General features: G+C 40.3%; 1 protein-coding gene across 1 annotated transcript in view; it reads right to left on the bottom strand.

The window, feature by feature from the left end:
• itga1 (integrin, alpha 1) overlaps window positions 1–18,376 on the bottom strand; it is a 39,099-nt gene extending 20,723 nt beyond the window's left edge. The window contains exons 1-6 of the mRNA XM_036528982.1: window positions 18,007–18,376; window positions 4,243–4,363; window positions 2,404–2,516; window positions 1,412–1,500; window positions 920–1,034; window positions 193–320 (exon numbers count right to left, since the gene is read on the bottom strand). Of these exons, the coding sequence (XP_036384875.1) occupies window positions 193–320; window positions 920–1,034; window positions 1,412–1,500; window positions 2,404–2,516; window positions 4,243–4,363; window positions 18,007–18,049 (609 nt within the window). The 5' untranslated portion in view covers window positions 18,050–18,376. The remainder of the gene's footprint in view (window positions 1–192; window positions 321–919; window positions 1,035–1,411; window positions 1,501–2,403; window positions 2,517–4,242; window positions 4,364–18,006) is intronic.
• Between the last annotated feature and the right edge of the window lie 364 nt (window positions 18,377–18,740).

Genomic DNA, 18,740 nt, shown 5'->3' on the forward strand with positions numbered 1-18,740 from the left:
TCAGATTTGTACAACTACAGCGTATAGGGAAACTTATACGATACACCTTCAAACAGCAAACTTCAACAACTTCAAACAGCGCAATGAGTGTCAGGGTAAAGGCGGCGACAAGAAACAATTTAAAATGCAGAGCAATTTACGACAGCATTTGATTGCCATTGATGTTCTCAAAAGAATTTAAAGATACATCACCTGGGATAGTTTTGGCCCGATGTCGATTCTGACCAGCAATTTCACCAAGAACTCTCGGACACTGGACCATGGATAGATGCTGTTGGAGCCATCCAGTACAATTACAATGTCTAGTTCTTTATTGCACTCTGTAACACAAAACAGTTAAACACAAAGGTAAACAAACTGAACCAAGAGGCCTGTATTATTTCTTACATAACTGTACAACAGTGTAAATCAGCGCTTCCAAATAAGCAATAAACAACATTACCATTTGGTAATGTTTGTAGAAATATACTGAGGATTTTTTCATTTAAAGAAAGACATTGGCATATAGCAGCAAGATATATATAAGACAAATATAGAACTAGCCAGTGTAAAAAAAAAAAATCACGCTCATTGATTTTGAAGGTTGAAGGTTGGGAAAGACAAAAACAGGGTTGATCGAGGAGCCCCTGAACGATGAGGAAATGTGAATGAGCAGGCCTGAGGTAAAGCTCCCTGGGCAGCGTTTCTGTGTAGCCCTGGGACGTGTAAACAGCCAGTGTTTACCTTGAGTCACGGCTCGCACGTTGTCTGCAGAAGCAGAAATGACAGCTCTTTCCTAAATTGGGAACGTCAGCAGTGAGGCGGAATGGTTTACACGCTCTGGAATGCCCTTATGTACACTAGCGCAGTGGGACGCCCACCGCGCAGTGCACTGCACAGCCCATGGGACGCAGGGAGCCACGTGCATGCGCTCACATACCTTGCACAGTCGGAGCAATGGAGTTCAGCACCTTAAAGTTCGAGCTGACATTGGAGCATATGCCAGTGGTGTACTGCTCTGTTCCGCACATATAGCCGTAGAGCGGGCCGCAAGCCTGGGGAGAGAAGGGGAACCCCTCTGTGTCAAAGCCAATGAGCATAATGACAGGCAGGGGCGGGGGTGGGTCTGGCACTGAGCATCAAAGACTGTCCAAATGTCAAGATTATAAATCTCAACAAATACTGCATGGGGAAAAGATGCTGTATGTCATTATGGTGTTTAAAATTACGACCAAAAACCTGGAAAGTCTACATCATTAAAATCCTTTGAATTGTGTCATGTATTTCCCCTCTTTAATGGCTATGTATGTGTGTGTGATGTGTGGTTTTGAACTTCAGTACAGTACAAGTGTTCTAAATGAACCTTAGACAACATCTACTGTGCACTGCTACTTTCAGTGGTACATTGATGCATTCTAATATATTCTCATACCAGAAAGCCTCCGTTTGGGTTTGTAATCAAAGTCGTTCCCATGGTCATGTTTTCCTTGACTTCATTTATGTTGGGAATTGTTGTGTACTCTGGGAAATATATAGATAAACAAATAAAATGACCAAAAGAGTCATATGAAAACAACAGCTGTACAAATTCTCCCATCAGATTTTCCCAAAGGCATACATACTTTGCCTCCCTCTATCGTAATGATGCGAATTATGGACTTGCAGCTTATTATAGAGAGAGAGAACCAAATTACTATGCCAACCACCAAAAGAAAAGGTACAAAACTGTTCAATAATGATCTTCCTTCCATTTCCTACTAAAAGTAATTAAGTGTCACAGACTGTCCATGAGTAATTAAGTAATAATCAAAACTAATCTTGACTTGAGTCTTGATTTGAATAACCATGGAGTAACTGTAGTTATTATTATTATTATTATTGTTGTTATTAATTCATTTGGTGGACACACACTATTCAGAGTGAACTAAATGCCTTCCATGGTGGGATCCATACAATGTACAAGAGCAGGACAGGGACACAGAATAGCAGGAAACACATGAGTGACAGGGAATCAGTGCTGACACTGTGAGATCTAGCACCTTTCCCTCCCTTCAAAGAACCTAACCTGACCACTTCTTCACTGAAATGTACAAACAACCGTACAGCACAGCACCGACATGCATGAAACTGAAAATAATAATATTCTGCTGACAATCATCCAAAGCTAATCTGACCCTCATTACTCATTTAATCCATAAAAAACATTGAAATAATATATTTGTTAAAAAATGTGGCATGGCCTGACTCAAGCAATTTCAGTTATCTGGTTAATGACTATGCAGTTATCGGTAGATAAGACATTCAAATCCTGTTTATTCACGTCCTTCCGCTTCTGTCTGATGTGCCTGACTTCCTGAGCAGCAATCCCGAAGGGCCGCAGATGGGCAGACCGTGCAGGCTGGGCAGACGAAAGCTGCTTCTTACCGGGCAGCTCCAGCTTCACGCACTCCGGGTTGCTTCCTTTGCCCACGGGACATTTGTAGACATCTCCAGTTCGTCTTGCTGGCTGCCCAGTCAGCGGGGATCCAATAAGAACCCTTAAACAGAGCAGCAAAGGGGAGGGTTATAAGGAATGTGCTCCAGGCCACACTAGTAAACTAAGAGATTTATGTGAACTAAGAAATTAGAATTGAAGACCATTTAAACAAAGTGAAGTCGATTGATTTTGTCCCCTCAGAATGCAGTGCCTCTGTGAATTACTGGATGTGGAAGAGTATGTGTTCAATGTCACAGGCACTGACACACATCAGCTGCATGTTTACACTGTCTGTTTAGTGCTAACAGCTCATTCTCATGCTTTTTATTCATGGCTGATTGTTGTTTTAAAATCCTGGATTCTTACGTGTTTCAATTCTGTGAGCATGAAAGCAAAAAAGCATGTTCCCTCATAGTAATCTGTCATTACCACATTAAAACAAGTCTTGTGCGTCTGCCTGTACATAAACAACACTGGTGATTAACATTCCTTGTCTGTAATGAACCTTGATGATTGTTTTAAATAAGGCGGGAACTACTAAGAACACTCTTGAACTTGCCACGAGCAGCTCTTGCAAAGAATGTTTATTACTCTCTGTAAGAAAGCAAGTACGAGACTTTTTTATGACAGCCGGTCCCCATGTCACAAAGTACTAAATTAAGATAACAGATCCCATATGAGGTTCATGCATTTGAGTGAATGGTGACAGGGAACTACTTCCTGGTAGGGGTTTCCAGTGGTGTGTAGAGGGATTGAAAATGCATTAGGTTTCAAAGGGTAAAAGGAGACCATTTAAAACGGACAAGAATGTGTTGGTTGACCAATTAAGTAAAGGGTTGTGGATGCCTGGTACTACTGTACTTTTCTTAAAAGGGGTTTCAAGATATTTTAGTGGATTGTTTTCAGATAAAGCATATGGAGTATTTTTTCTACTGTAATTATACTGTATATGCCTGTTTCTAAACAAGGTTTATTTAGCATTTTCAGCAAATTATTTCTCTTGGCTGAAAGAGATTCCCATGAATACATTTAAGCAACTGCTAATAAGATAATTATTGAAATGCATGCTGCATTTATATTTGCAGTTATATTTAACACTATAGTACTCATGAGTACCATTGTTTAGAGTTTTTATTTTTTAAAAAATCTGTCATTTTTGGTAAAGTGATTTCCAATTACTCAGTAACTCAGCTGTGTAGTGTCTGAACACCAGTTACTAAGTAACTCAGTTGTGGAGTGTATACTCAGTAACTCAGCTATGTATTGTACTGTATGAGTTCATTATCAGCAAACTCTGGCTTGCTACATAAGTGACAGTGAAAAACCTTATTAACTATTGTAAAAACATTTTTCTAATGATTCATGGCAGCTACAACTTGAGAAATAAAAAAATTGCAATTTGTGAATAAAATCGGTTTGCATCAGAAGTGATGGGGCTTCAGCAGGCTTGATTACACCCACAAATGAACAGCTGGGCAGGGCTTGATCACTAATTAAGAAAATTGCCACTGACCTTAGCCTTTTTCCATTGATTCCCTGTCACTTAAAAAGAAGTGCTTAGTTTAATATTTATTTATTATTATTACATTATTGACTCCCCAGCCATGACAAAACTGCTCTGTGTCTCTGCACTAGCGAGCTTTTGATGGAATTTCAAGAACAATGGCCTCTGTAACTCTGCTTGGGCATTCCCATTCACAGAGTACAGATTGAAAGTATGGGAGACTGTGTCTGGTCACTGCAATATCTGCTCTTGACTAAATGTTGACCAAATGACTTCAGCTTACCACTTCCCTTCATTGTTCTCAAACTGCTGGACAGTGTATCCAAACATGTCATCCACTGGGCCACTGAATGTCAGGCCATTTTTCTCATCCACGTTGAAAGACAACAAGCATCGCAGGACAGCTACAAGACAAGAACAGATTGGGTTCATTGAAAAGATGTCACATTTTCTTTGCAAGAAAAGAAACAAAGACTGAGCTTTTCATCAGTGCCAATAAGATTAAGATCAAGTATATGTGTTTCAATAACTGCTCATTGGTATACTGTAGCTCTCATGTTTCTGAGCTAATACAGTCAACAAAAACATACATTCACAGTAATATACTATAATAATTTTCATACTGGTATAAAATATTTATAAATGTGTTAAATATAAAATAAATAGTTGCAAATGTCACTTTTGTTAAGGGATGTAAAAACTTGACAATAAACAATGTGGTAAAACTCAACTGACAACTGGAGTCAGTAAGAAAAGGGCCAGCAGAATGTCACAGTTACACAATGAGGCTGAGGTGTTGTCTTTCTGAAACTCGGTCAAAGATCCACTGACCTCGTGTACAATGGGCTTTTCACAAAGGCTGCCCATATTTTACATTTCAGTTTGGAGCACTGTAAATTAAAGACCAACTATATATAGACTTCATGGCCTCATTGTTGCTTACACAGTGTGTCTTTTCATGTAATTATACCATGAAATACTTCATAACATTCACCAAATTCCTGAATCTCTATGAGAAGTGGGTCTTTCAGAATCAAAGTTTTAGAATCAGACACATTCTGAAAACTCAATTGTGAGACAACACAGAGATGAAATTGTCCATCACCTATTCACCCTACTAGAACAGTAAACATAGATAATCCTTGTATTATAATACCATACACAGTGGTTAGTCACATCAGAGTTTTGAAAGTGTTGCTGGTAAATATGCTGGCTTATTGTAAATATGCTGGCTATCATTTTATGGCTATCACTCTGTGGTTATCATTCTGTGGTTATCACTTTATGGTTATCATTCCATGGTTATCACTCTATGAAAAGTGTCTTTGCTACTGTACTGTTTCACCTTGCCTGCTGTGATGGAGGCCACTGACGACAATCGTGCATTAACACATCTCTCCTGTATCTCACACATTCACAAATGACCGCTTTTAGAAGAAATGTATCCAATCGAATTACATTATAATGAGGAAGAATTTCATTATAATGAGGAACCATCTCCATGCTTACATGGTTCCCAAAGATCACAGCACAGCTTCCTATATTCAGAGCTGCCAAACATTTTCTGTTTTAGGTATGATTGGGAGTGAGCTAAACAGACAAGGAGCTTCCTTTGTAATCTCTGATGAACATGTAAACACATACACAGGCCAAAGATGCAAACACAGCCTTTTCCCTTCCCTGCTCCATCTGGCAGACTGATACTGGCAGTGCAGGGAATGCCAGGGCCTCAACACTGACCCTACGGGCATTACAGCTTCTGCCATTCAGCTGAATGGTTTCACCAAGAGGGTGCATGGCCTATGCTAGCAAGCTAAAATGTGACAACACATCACCAATCTGGGACCCATTTTCCAATTATTATATATACACTATGTGTTAAGGTAATTATCACCTTATCAACTATCACAACTATCACCTTGCTGCCAAGACTACAGTTAATGAGCTAGCTTGGCTGTGAACTAAATCACTACCTAAACAGTAAACTTAAATGTATCTTCCATCAAAAATAGTTCATAACAAAACATCTATTTTAGATAGCCAGCGAAGTTAATATTTTGTTCTAGCTGGTTAATTAGCTCTAAATTTCAATTGGTACTACACACACACACACACACACACACAGCATACATTTTGTGTGCTGCTAGCTAGCTACATTCACCACATTGAATAATTCTCACACTGTCTGCTTACCTTAATTGTCCCTTTCAGCAGTGCATGCTCACAGTATTGGAAGCTGCTAGTTCACTGGCAGTAAATTCCCAGAAAACAAGTAACATTGTGTGTAGATCTCACATGTCCAAGGGCACCAGCTAGGAAGGGATATCTGCATATACTGTTCTGGCTTCACATTAGACAGCAAAAGAAATGCAACCGATAAGAGCAAAGTTTAATGTTTACACTGCAAACAGATTTTCATTTAGGATTAGAGTGCCCACGTTTGCAGTATCCTTCACATGCAAAGCACACTGCTCAGGCCATTGGCACACTGCAGGGGCACAAAGAGACAGCTTCTACGGTAAGGCAATGCCACTGTTTCTGCAAGCCAGCAGACCCTATTCTCACTCCCTGCACTCCTATGCTGGGCTGGCAGCCCAACTTCAAACTCCCAAACCAGTGTGAAGTCATCTGTCAGTCAAAAAAAAGTACAAAATATAAAAGCAAAACTCTCAGCAATTTTTGCCCTGGGAACAGCCATAAAAAGACCAAACTATCAACTGACTTCTTATAAGGAATGCATCTATCTTGCTGTTGTTAATTCAAAATGCATATTTTTGTGAAGTTCAAGAGATTTTTGGAAAAAAGCCAGCAGACGCTAAAATGCTGGCTGGCTGGGCAGTCCTGTGAGTCAATGCAATATCAGCGCTAATCAGGCAATTTGGCTGAAAATTTTGAAAAGTAGGCAACTCTTCTCGCAGACAAGGAAAGAGTGCTGAGCACATCAAATGACCCATCTTGTTAAGTGTATTGCATCAAGCAATCCACCAATAACACACAGTGTGTGAGAAAAGGGTGTCCAAACATACAGAAATATATGCCAGTGTCACAAAAAGAAAACAAACAAAAAAGAGAATCAATCATTAATCAACTAATAGGAAAAAATAAACATCTTTTAATGGCAGCTTATATATACATGAGCTCATTTAAGCAAATTCAAAATGGAGGGCAGCCAAAGTGCTTTATTGAGCAGATATGTAATAGAAAAGTGCAGATTATGCATGCCAGCATTCCTAGCAGTGCTCTCTACAGATGGGACAGTTTGGAATCTTCTCGCACCACATTCCCACTGGCATCCACAAGGCTGATGTGGCGAGACTAATGGCTAATCAGGAGGCAGAATGCATACAGCCCACTGGAGATAACATCTGCTAGGTGCTGCCCCATGTAACCTACAACACAGTAAAGTTACACTGGTGCAGAAAGAAACTATAAAGCCCTTTATATATTTATATGAGGTGTCATCAGTGTCTGGCAGTGTAATGGGCCAGCAGCCAGCCTAGCCTAATGCTGATGAAGATAATATTTTTATGGATGGTTTTATGGATGGCTGATCCTCCTAGCAGTGGCAACAGACTCTGAAACATCAGCATGAATCGCTTTCTAAAAGGATGAGAGATATTTGACCTGGATACTGACCAAATGATAAGGTGGAGCAAAAAAAGCTCTCAAAATATTAAGTGCATTAGGAGGTGGGCTTATATCCTAAATGCGTTCTCGTCTCTCCTGGTCTAATCGTAGGTATCTGATATAGGAGTGCTCCGCCTCCAGCACATAAATATAGCTGCGCACATAAACTAGCTGTGCAATGGACTGTTACAAGGCTGATATGATAGCTCTCTGTAATCAGTGGTGAAGAATAAGAGTCAAGGCATGAATGACTCACTTACAAAGTGGACAAGCTGTAACTGCATGACACTGCACCAACAATGGTGTTTTTTCTCATATTTGTTAAGATGCAATACTTTTATCTGGGTAAAGTGTTTTCATTATATACTTAGGTATCTACCACTCTCTGATACAGTGTTGTCTATTATGCCTCATTAAATAGTGTATTATGCCTCTAAATTATGACTCTAAATCACTGAATGGAATGTTTGATCTATGCCTTACAAACTTTACCCATTTATCAAATTAACAATTCATTGTTCAGTAAACCATTTAGAAAAAAACCCCGCATTTTCAACATGTATAAACAACAGTTAAGTCTTACCAAGGTAACAAAATTAAAACCAACTTACTGATTTTCAGATACATCCAATACTAATTTTTTGATGTTGATTTCTGATGTTAAGCTGCTAAAAACTCATCTATTTTATATTCTCACTGACATGAACAAAGAGAACAAATCTGAAATAAATCTAATATATCATCACATACAGCATAGTGAGTAGCCCTCTGACCTTGACTTGCCAAGCTGGTGTGTATGAAAGAACAGGAGAGTGTAGTGCGAGCGTGAAATCAAACCAGCAGGCACTGCACCACTAGTCATGAGTCAAGCTCTTCTTGCAGATCAGGCATGTCCAGTGACTCTGCCTCCACATGAAACACACAGAGCACGCTATCTCAGATTCACAGACTGTGAGTTCCAGATGTATTCTCTGGAGCGCCACTTTAATTGGCCTGCATGGGGAAGGCAGCCACCCCCAGAATGACATAACGTCCTCTGCTGGTTGCTCCGGCTTTCATCCCTGATCTCAGCCAGCATGGGGCCGACTTTTGATAATATTTTCTCACACTTAACCCCTCGCAGCATTGTTTACTAAATTGCTGACTGAGAGTTTTCATCTTTAGCCCTTAGGACAGCTGGGGAGAGCCTGCCTTTCATTTAATATTTCACTGAGTAACTTGAACTGAATCTAAAAATAGATCTGGGATTAGCCAGCTCACTTCCTGTGTGTTTCCCCATGTTTCTGCATATAGTAAACAAAAGCATCAGCTTTTTAACTGAGATAATATGAATTCATACAATGAAATTGTTTTATAAAACAGATAGACCCTGTTACTAGCCCAAATATTTTCCATACACATGTATAAACACATCCACCTTATTATTTGTACAAAATTACAGTTTATTAAATCATTCACTGTGTGTTGAGTGGAAAGGTATACAGAACGCATCTAATTCAGGTTTTTAACACTGATGTTGTGAAACAGTTGATTAAGACAGGCAATGGCTTGTAAAAATACAGTACCCCGCCCCTCCCAAAACCTCCAGTGCTTTTACACATGTCCAGAAATAAAATTTCCTGCTCCTAATCAGAGTGTCACATGGCCTTGTCAGACCCTGGAAGTACAGTTTCCTCCTGGAAGGAGCTCAAGTTGCTGCTTACAGCATTAGCCAGCTCGATTCCTGAAGCTATGTGAGGAAACAACCTTAAGATACTGCAGAAGCTGCCTCAAGTAACTGTTTTTTTTACCTCTAACCCCAACAAATGAGTCTCCTTCCAAAATAAATAAACCTGGCTTGCCTCTGTGGTTAAGGAAATATATAAACTGCAGTTAGTATTACCAGTTGAAACAAACTACGTTACATTTACATTATTGTCGTTTAGGAGACATTTATCCAGAGCAACTTACACAGTGCATCTAATGAAGTGGCCTCAAAATCTGCATAAACAGGACATCACTAACCTCACATGAGTAGGTGTCAGTGGTAAACACAGTGCTGAGATCACAAGTGTGTGCCTAGATTGACATATAAGTACAATACACAACATACACAAAATGAGAACTATACCATTGCAAATACAGTACAAATACATACCCTGAAGTAAACCTCCATATGTGTGATTATGCTTAAACCTGAAGTACACTTCCACATATATAATTGCACTAAAGACGGAAGAAAGATCTCTCTTGGTTAGGGGAGCTGGAGTGTAGCCTGAAGACGTGGGTCTCTGGTCTCTGATGGAGGATGACCTGTATCTCCACTGTTCTGACTGCAACAGGATACTCCTTCTAACACACAGGTACGAAGACAGATAGAGTATGTTCCCCACACCACTTGGCAGGCTAACACCAGTGTTTTGAAAAGGACACATTACCGGCAGCCAGTGAATGGAGATCAGGAAGGGTGAGACACAGGAGAATCTGAGGACATTGTGGTCCAGCCAAACAGCGGCATATAAATATAATACAGGGGTTTGATCACACATGCAAGGAAGAATCTGCACGTCTTACTGACTGCTGCAAAGTGCTCTGCGTATGTCAGATCACTGTCAGGCGTCACCCCAAGGGTCTTAAAAGTCTGGGGAGCTGGCACCATAGTGTTCTCTAGGTTGATGGTCTGGTCTTTGAATGGAGAACAGTTGTCTTGAACATACAGAGGCTCAGTTTTAGCCAAACTGATTCTCAGGTGAGAATCTGAGGGGATTAGAAATTCTCCTGTAGAGAAAAAGAACAGAAGGGGGCCAGTGACGGAACCCTGAGGGACTCCTACACAGAGGACTCAAAGGGTAGACATGGAACCTCTCCAGTATACCTGATAGGTGTGTCCTGAGAGGTACGGTGAAATCCAGCAGAGAAAGATACCAACATGCCTGTTGCTGCCAAGGAAGACATGAAGAAATGGTGATTTACTGTGTCAAAGGTCACAGAAAGGTCTAGAAGTATCAGTGCAGCACATTTGGAGGCAGCCATTGCAGAGTGAAGGGCATTTGTAACAGAAAGCAGAGCTGTTGCAGTGGGACTGCCTTGAACTCAGATTGACTGGCGTCATGCAGGTCATTCTATGTGAGAAAGTGTGAACATTGAATGAAGGCAGTGCTTTCAAGGGTTTTGGAGAGGAAGTGGAGAAGGGAGATAGGGCTGTAGTTTTGGGCAGCAGAAGGGTGCAGTGTTGGTTTCTTCAGCAGAGGTGTGATACGAGCCTGCTTGAAGTCAGAGAATACATGATTGGTCATCAGGGAGTTGTTCATAGGTAACGTAATGAATTGGTTAATGTCAGCTGTCTTCTGAACAAGAGCAGAGGGAAGTGGGTCCAAGGAGCTGGTAGCTGGGTGATGAGACATCAGGAGCTCTAAGGTATCTGCATTTCTGAGCAGGGTGAATGTGAGTAGGAGGATAAGTAACATAAGGCTTGTGGCAGAGTGAACAGGTTGTGGGTTGATTGAATGGTGGCAATTTTCTGATTAAAAACACAGTGCAAAGTCATCAGCAGTGAGAGAAGGGGGGTGGGGGGTGGGAAAAAGAACAAAAAGGTATAGAACAGTTTGTGTTGGTTAGTGGATGACACCTAACTCCTTCAAATATTTGTATTCTTCTAAAATGTACGGGTGAATTATTCCACTCATTTTGTTTTGTAATGTAATACAGTGTAACTTCCAATGATGATGGAGTGATTACATATTGCGTACAGTACAATCCCAAAAAATTGGAGCTGCCTGGTTATTATAATAATGGAAACTAAAACAGTTTAAGCCTCTATTTGCTATGATACAAAAAAGAGGAGCAATTGCAGCGCATATTCACAAAGTACTACAGAGGGGAAATCAGCAGGGGTGACAGCACTGGGAAGACTATCTGACAACATTTAACTACATAAAAATGGAGGGCTAATTGTTACCACTGATATCCAAGGTCATAGATCACACAGTACATCATAGTAATGTCTTGTGCTCTATTACAGTGCATATAAGTGTCACTAAGCAGTAATTAATGTTTTAAAGATTATGAATATTGTTCAGTGATATTGTCACTGTCCTGTCAATGGTTAAGAATGTCTTTGTGCAGCTGTGCCTTGCATTGGCTTACGGAGATCCTGTGGTGAGGAATGCTGCTCTCTCATACTAAATGCTGGGATATTACTGAAATGTAGTGCACGATTCTCTCTTATTGCTGCCGTTAATTTAGAAAAATACCATACGAGTTGAAATGTCACGTCATGATGGATGGCCAGCTGCTTTACACTAGTCACGTCTGGGGCACAGATGATATTCTGCAGTAACTCTTCTACGCCAGGTGTTATGTTTTTGGATGGTTGGTGATCTGGTGAAAGCCTTGAATTTCTCTGCTATTTGGAGCCTCCGGATGGGCTTTTTTCCTTTCCAACAGCAGGGCTAGCAGAGTTGTACAAAAACATGACAATAAGTTGACCATACAGTTGAAAGTAATCCATAAAGACCTTCATTGATGGCAATTAAATCTACACCTAAAATTGAATGTACAAAAACAGACACAAAACAAGATATGAAAATGTTTAACTTCTATATCGGCATTTCCAAACTGTGGATTCCTTTAAAATGTGCTTTGCTTAGTTTGTTGAAGAACACTGAGGCCCTGTTTAGACAGCCTGTTGGCCTTGTTTTGAACCTTTCAGATGATGCTGTGCTGGTTGTTGTGTGAAAGTGAAGATAATGTAATCACTTCAGTCCCCTGGCACTCTCCTCACGCCCTGCTGGAGTACACTGCCAAGTCACATGATGGAAAAAGCTGGAGCAGTATACGGTATATGAGTACTTAGACTTTTTAAACAGACATATGTCTCTCTTTCTCCATGAAGAAACTGAATAATTAACTCTTCTACTTCCAGTCTATACCCTAGGCTCAGTCTCCCAGCAACCTTAGTGAGCCGAGCTCACAGCACTCAACTCCCAGCGGCCTTAGTGAGCCGAGCTCACAGCACTCAACTCCCAGCGGCCTTAGTGAGCTGAGCTCACAGCACTCAACTCCCAGCAACCTTAGTGAGCCGAGCTCACAGCACCCTTTTGGTCAAAGGTCACACCCAGTATGTGCAGTCACAACTGCAGCTGTCCCAGAGCAAGTCTGAGTTGTCCTTTAAAATGCTTTATGGGAGTTTTGGATATTTTTACTATTATGTTTCATCATTGTGGGATTATTTGAACACATGTCTCTCCTAGGAATTTCTATTTTTACATTCCACTGGGAACCATAATATTATTCAAATGAAAGCAGTTTTCTTTGCCACTTTGCAGCATGGTACACTGACTGTAGCTAAAGGCTAGAAAATCTAATAATATGAACACGTATCTTTTCTTTAGGTATTTAAACAAGTGCCTTACATTAACAATGGACAGAACAGTAAAGTGATTAGATCACAACAAAACCTACACACAGAATTTTTAAAAAATGCTTTCATGAACAGTCAAATCCATATAACTGCATATCACATAGTTGGACTCATTTTACATTTTATTGCACAGAATGCAACTGGTTCCTTTTTAACCCACTGATGTTGCTTTGTTTCATTTCTGTTATTTGCATACTTTGCTTTAATGCATAATGTCTCACAAGTTCCAAGCATATGAATGGTACACCCTAGACACAGCGGAAGCCAAGGGCTCCAGAGCTCTGACTTCTGAGCAGTTCGCTATATTTCTTCTAAAGCTGGGCAGCAATAAAACACACCTGAGACTAATATCAAGAGTGCAAGAGAGGGACATCCTGTCTCAGTCATCCCTTCTCTCAGTTGGCGTGTTTAAAAATGAAACTCCGTGTTTAGATGACACTTCCTTCCTGCACTTCAAGACATATCTTTCTCACTGCCTTCTGGTTGCCCTGTATGTGTTTGAGCTATATACAGTCCCAAGTTTCAATAAAGACAATAAAGTTCAAGCATTCATTTACATTTGAAGTTGCACAATCAAAAGAAGTTAAGAGCCTTCCTACACATCAGAGCTTACATTGTGGCTTCTGAGGACATGCTGTTAGCTGCTCTGACACAGGATCATTGAGTAACTGTGAAATGAATGGAAAAATGTACCACTGCCATATCTGATATGGCCCCATCCACAGTGTTTCATGCAGAGCATGCCTCTGCAGGACATTTTCACTCAAAACATATTCTCAGTACAAATTCATGCAAACTATATTGGCATCATCAAGAGAGGTTTACACATAGCATGAATAGAAAGCCAGTCGCAGACGTTTGAAGACAAAAATGATGACTAGCATGACTAGAGGTGGATCTGTTGCACCGCCTCTGCCATCCTGATACCCGTTCAGGTGTCTCTGAGTTACTCAAATGCACCTCATCGCCGTCCTGTTGGACTTGTAGCATGGAAAACAGTCAAGACAGGTGTGTTTGTATATAGGGGGACTGCATTTGCTGAGCATTTGGTCATTATGGGGATGGGCCTAATGTACAGGGGGAAATGCAGAAATATGAATGAAAAGGTGTGATCAACAGTACATTTCATACATCACTGATCTCTTCAATGTAGAATAACATCATAATAAAGCTAACATTCCCACTCCATGTTTGATTGTTAAATCTTTTTTTTCATTATTTCACCATTATTAAGCATGTAGTTATTGAAATTCACCACTATTACTGCAATGAAAACTGTAGAACCCTAACAGGAGGTTAGGAGGTACTTCCATCCACCCGACTATCTCGTACCTCATAGGCACTCATGTGAGTCCCAGGGTGTTTAGAGAGGAGTGATGAGGGCACCTTGGCCGACCTATCCTCCCCCATCCCCTATAGAACAAAGCCTATTTGTTCTGCTGTTGTGGGCTCCTGCCAAATGACATGGCCAGTGTTAAACTCTGCTGAACTCAGCCTATGGTTGTAACGAGTACTTTTACAATCTGAGCCACTCAGGAGCCTATCGTAAAATAATTTCTGATTATTTGAGCATGCACATATTTTTTTTAAATACAGACATTTTGAGAAGTGTTTCATGGGCAGATAGTATAGATACTGTATAGTACAGTATGGACAGCATAGGTTAACATGTGTTGTCATTAAGAGCCTTATCATTGTAAAGGATTACTCAGTTGTAAAGAATGCATTTTTTCTGTTTTCATATATGAGAGGCGATTCTTCAGTGTTTAAGATTTAGGGGCACTGCCAGTAGAAGTTCTTGGATTTATGGCTGGGCTTCGTAACGCCAAGAAAGCATGTTTGAGGGTGGAAGCCTAGGTTAGGCCTGGCATTCAGCTCGGTTCACAGTTAAAGGCACTCCCCAAAAGTGTTGTTCACTGGAAAAACAGTCTTACACATTGTAAAAAAGTACAGCCAGTTAGAATTATTTGATCAAGTTTTATCAAATACACGACTATAAATATTAATTTTCCTGGAGTTCCAGTATGCTAAGTCCTACTGATGGACAAAATTGATCAAAAAGGAGAGCGATCAAAACTGTGAGTTCAGTGAGTCCACAATCAGGCCCATAAATTAACTAAAGCGCACCCTCTAAGGGTGACACTGCATTCCTCAATGAATCTTCAAAGAGGAAATGGAACAGCCAACTAATCAAATTAACCTTGACATTCCACATAAAACAGTAAAAAATGTGCATTTGTCTTAGTGATGAAATGAAAACATCTGCGTTGTGATGCACTGAAAACTTCCTCTGCACTGACATTCTTGTAGATTCATTTAAACTCCCACGTCTGTGGAAAAGTGAGCAGACTTTCATACAAAAGCACCTTTTCTAAAATATTTCATGTATAGAAAAGATTGCTACACGATTGTTCTGCACAACAAATGTGTACATCTTTTGAGGGGACAACACACCTGAATCCATCCCTTCAGCAGTATTATCACTGCATACCATAAAAGTATTTATATTTTTATATTTCTAAACCTACTATGTGCCTTGATGCCCTTGTTGTAAATATTTGTAGCTTGTTTATGTCACAAATTTCACACATTTTTATTTATGTCTGTGTTATTGAGCCATTTGTGTTTATTGTGTATCTGTGAAAATTCTTGTTCTTGTCTCTCAGTGTCACTGTGTTACGTCTAACTGTTGTATTGTTACCATGGGCCTGAGAGAAACACAATTTCAATCCTCTGTATGTCCTGTGCATATTGGAGAATTGACAATAAAGTTGACTTTGACTTTGAAGTACTACTCAATGATGTTCACTAAATGTGAATGGTAGAATCAAGGTAATCCTAGACAACAGAGACATACTGTGAAATACCACTTACACCCAAAAAAGCACTGCCATTGCTTAGCATATGGGTTATGAACAAAAGTCACTGCTAAAATGGTGCGTTTCAGAGGAAGAATGGCATACATCACAGCCGTGTGAATATTCTGTACATAAACCACTGTAAAAATGCTTCAGCAAATCTGGAAATGTAACAAGCGTGATTATCCGCATGGCAGTATGAGCTTGGCGTGCTGTATGGTACTGCAGCACTGGCGTGCAGCGCTGAGACCCTTTCCCTGCTGTGTTTTCAGCATCCGTATTTAACTTCACTTGTCCCGCACACACTGATTGGAGCCAGATGAGCTTTGAGTCTCAAACCAAAAACACCTGTAGTCCCATCTCCGTTAGGAATTTACAAGGCTTAAATAGCACCACTACAATAACCACATGTGTGCCTCTGGGCAGCAAGGAGCAGCTCCATTGCACAGAATGGGATTTCTCAGTATCATCCAAACATTTGGATATAAACTGGCCTTCCCCCCTCATTTATAAACAACTGACTGATGGAAGCAGACAACTCCATATTTGGGTATATCCTGACAGTAAACTCATTAAGACAGGGAAAGAAAAAAATCCTTCAAGCTCAGTGACAGACATTTTGCATCAACATGAATTGGTTCTTATTTTAGGATATGTCCACGCACACACAAGTTCACATAAAATAGTCTAAACCTGGGGAGCTACAGCTTAGGAGGAAACTTGGCGCAACAGCCTTGCTACTTGTGAACTTATATCAACAGCTGCATCTCTAACTCAATTCTGCAATGAAGGTCACAAGCCAGCATCACATGTAAGGAAGGAATCTGCGAAAGAGAGAGAGAGGAGAAAGAGAGAAAGTGGGCTTTCTTTGGAATCTGAGGTGTTTATACCAGTTGGAATAAAAGAGTTTTACTGCTCATTTGAAATGAAGCAAAATCTTAATGTTGTCATGGCAGTGGATTCATCAGGAGAAATATTAAAGTCTATCAATGGGACTCATCATCTCCTCACAACCACAAGTCTTTGGCGCCTATACTGGTCTGGCCAGAAAAACTATCGCAAGGACAGTCAGTTTTTGTTTGTCTCATCAAAATGATACCTGAACTGAAAAAGGTACATAACGGAACACTGTGCTTTTACTATTAACCAATTGATAAAGCATTGAGAAGGCTGCAGTGCATCAAATAATATATCGGTGAAGAAGGCAACCTTATATTATACAAAAGAATTGTGCTTTAGTTCCTTGCCCTCTGGCTGCTCCATTTCTCAAGGGAAAACTTACCATGAGAGAAATATGTGAAAGTTGAGCTTTTGCCATCTACATGTGGTGTTACGTTCAGAGACAAGTACATACTGAACACCATACAGAACATGCACTCAGCTGATGTAATCATTTGAAATGATTGTCTCTTGTTCTGATGTATTCCATAGGACAACCAATAAAGCATGCTTCATCACTTCAAAGGAACCATAAAAGCTCATGTGACAAAAAGCATACAAAAGAGATATTGATGATGTTGACATTGGTTCCTTCAGACTTAACATAAAAACAGAACATTCAATCTCAATGGTAATGATTTATAACCTCCTAAAAGGCCCTTCAGAAAACTTTGATGGTAAATGTTGAAGTACCCCTGACTCTGTAAGACAACGAACAGCATGTCTGTTCACGGAAAGCCCAACCCATTTTAATTACATTATAAGTCGATATGTGCCTCCAAAAAGAGCCTGAAACATTACAATAGGCTATTTAGTGATGCCTGGAAGCTTAATCGCTGCTTTACTCGGGATCTGCATCCGACACATTTTGATAGATAAACAACTTCACATATATGAATGACTCCGTTTCGGTGCCAGCTCCTTCTTAATTGCCCACGAATAAAAGCGAGTCTGGTTGCGTTTTCAAATCGTATTTTACCGCACATCATTCTGACCGACACAATTAAAAAAAAAGAAAAAAAAGTTTTTACACATTAAAAGACTGCACACATGTAAGCTGGTCGAGAATTAAATTGTAGGATCTGTCATTTACAATGTCCGTACGTAGTCTCCTTTGAGCTGTCGGACTGCGAACAGCTAACTGTCACCCGCGCCATACGTTAGTTTTATTTCCTTTTGTAAATAATCTTGCAATCTAACATCTTGCCGAACATTTACTCACCTAGTAGTATTAAAATGCTGAAATGCTCCACTCTCACGACCATAATTTCGCCAGTTCTCCACTATCCTCCAGCAGGAGCTCGTATTCCACAGACCCTCTGCTCAAACGCGCAACGCTTAACTGAAACGCAGCGTCTCCAATCTCAAGGGGCAATCGGATTGATTGAGCTACACAGAGAATTCGCCAGGCATTTCCTGTATGCTCGTATCGGAGTCTGAAGTATGTCACTCGCCAAAAACACCAAGTGCCACTTCGAAAACCTTGTTCTCTATTCCACGAAAAAGCAACCGTTAGATGGTGCATTGGAATAGAACAACGTCGACAGTCGTGTATGTCAGTGGAGCGGATGAGGCTGGAGACGAGGATATTGCAGATTTTCTCAAAGGGCGATGCAGACTTTAAGAAGGAGTTGACAAACAACCCATGGGAAAGTCTGACTATGGGAGGGAGATAAAAAAAAATTCTCCAGCCTTAGCTCAATGATAGACGTCTGGGGATCTGCTTCACATACTGAATGCTTTATAATGGCTGGGACCTCCTATAACACGGTTTACGACATATCAAACTTCATTCTTAATTTGGCCGTACGAATGTTGCAAGAATTCTTTATGGTATTACTCCTGAGGCATTACATCTGAAGTTCCAGATGTCTGGATTATTTACAGAAATTAGCTGAGTTTCCATGGGTGTCACTTAAAGATGTAGAATAGCCATTTCACGTAAATAAGTGGCAG

The sequence above is a fragment of the Megalops cyprinoides genome, chromosome 5 (assembly GCF_013368585.1).
Source record: "Megalops cyprinoides isolate fMegCyp1 chromosome 5, fMegCyp1.pri, whole genome shotgun sequence".
Classification (NCBI taxonomy): domain Eukaryota; kingdom Metazoa; phylum Chordata; class Actinopteri; order Elopiformes; family Megalopidae; genus Megalops; species Megalops cyprinoides.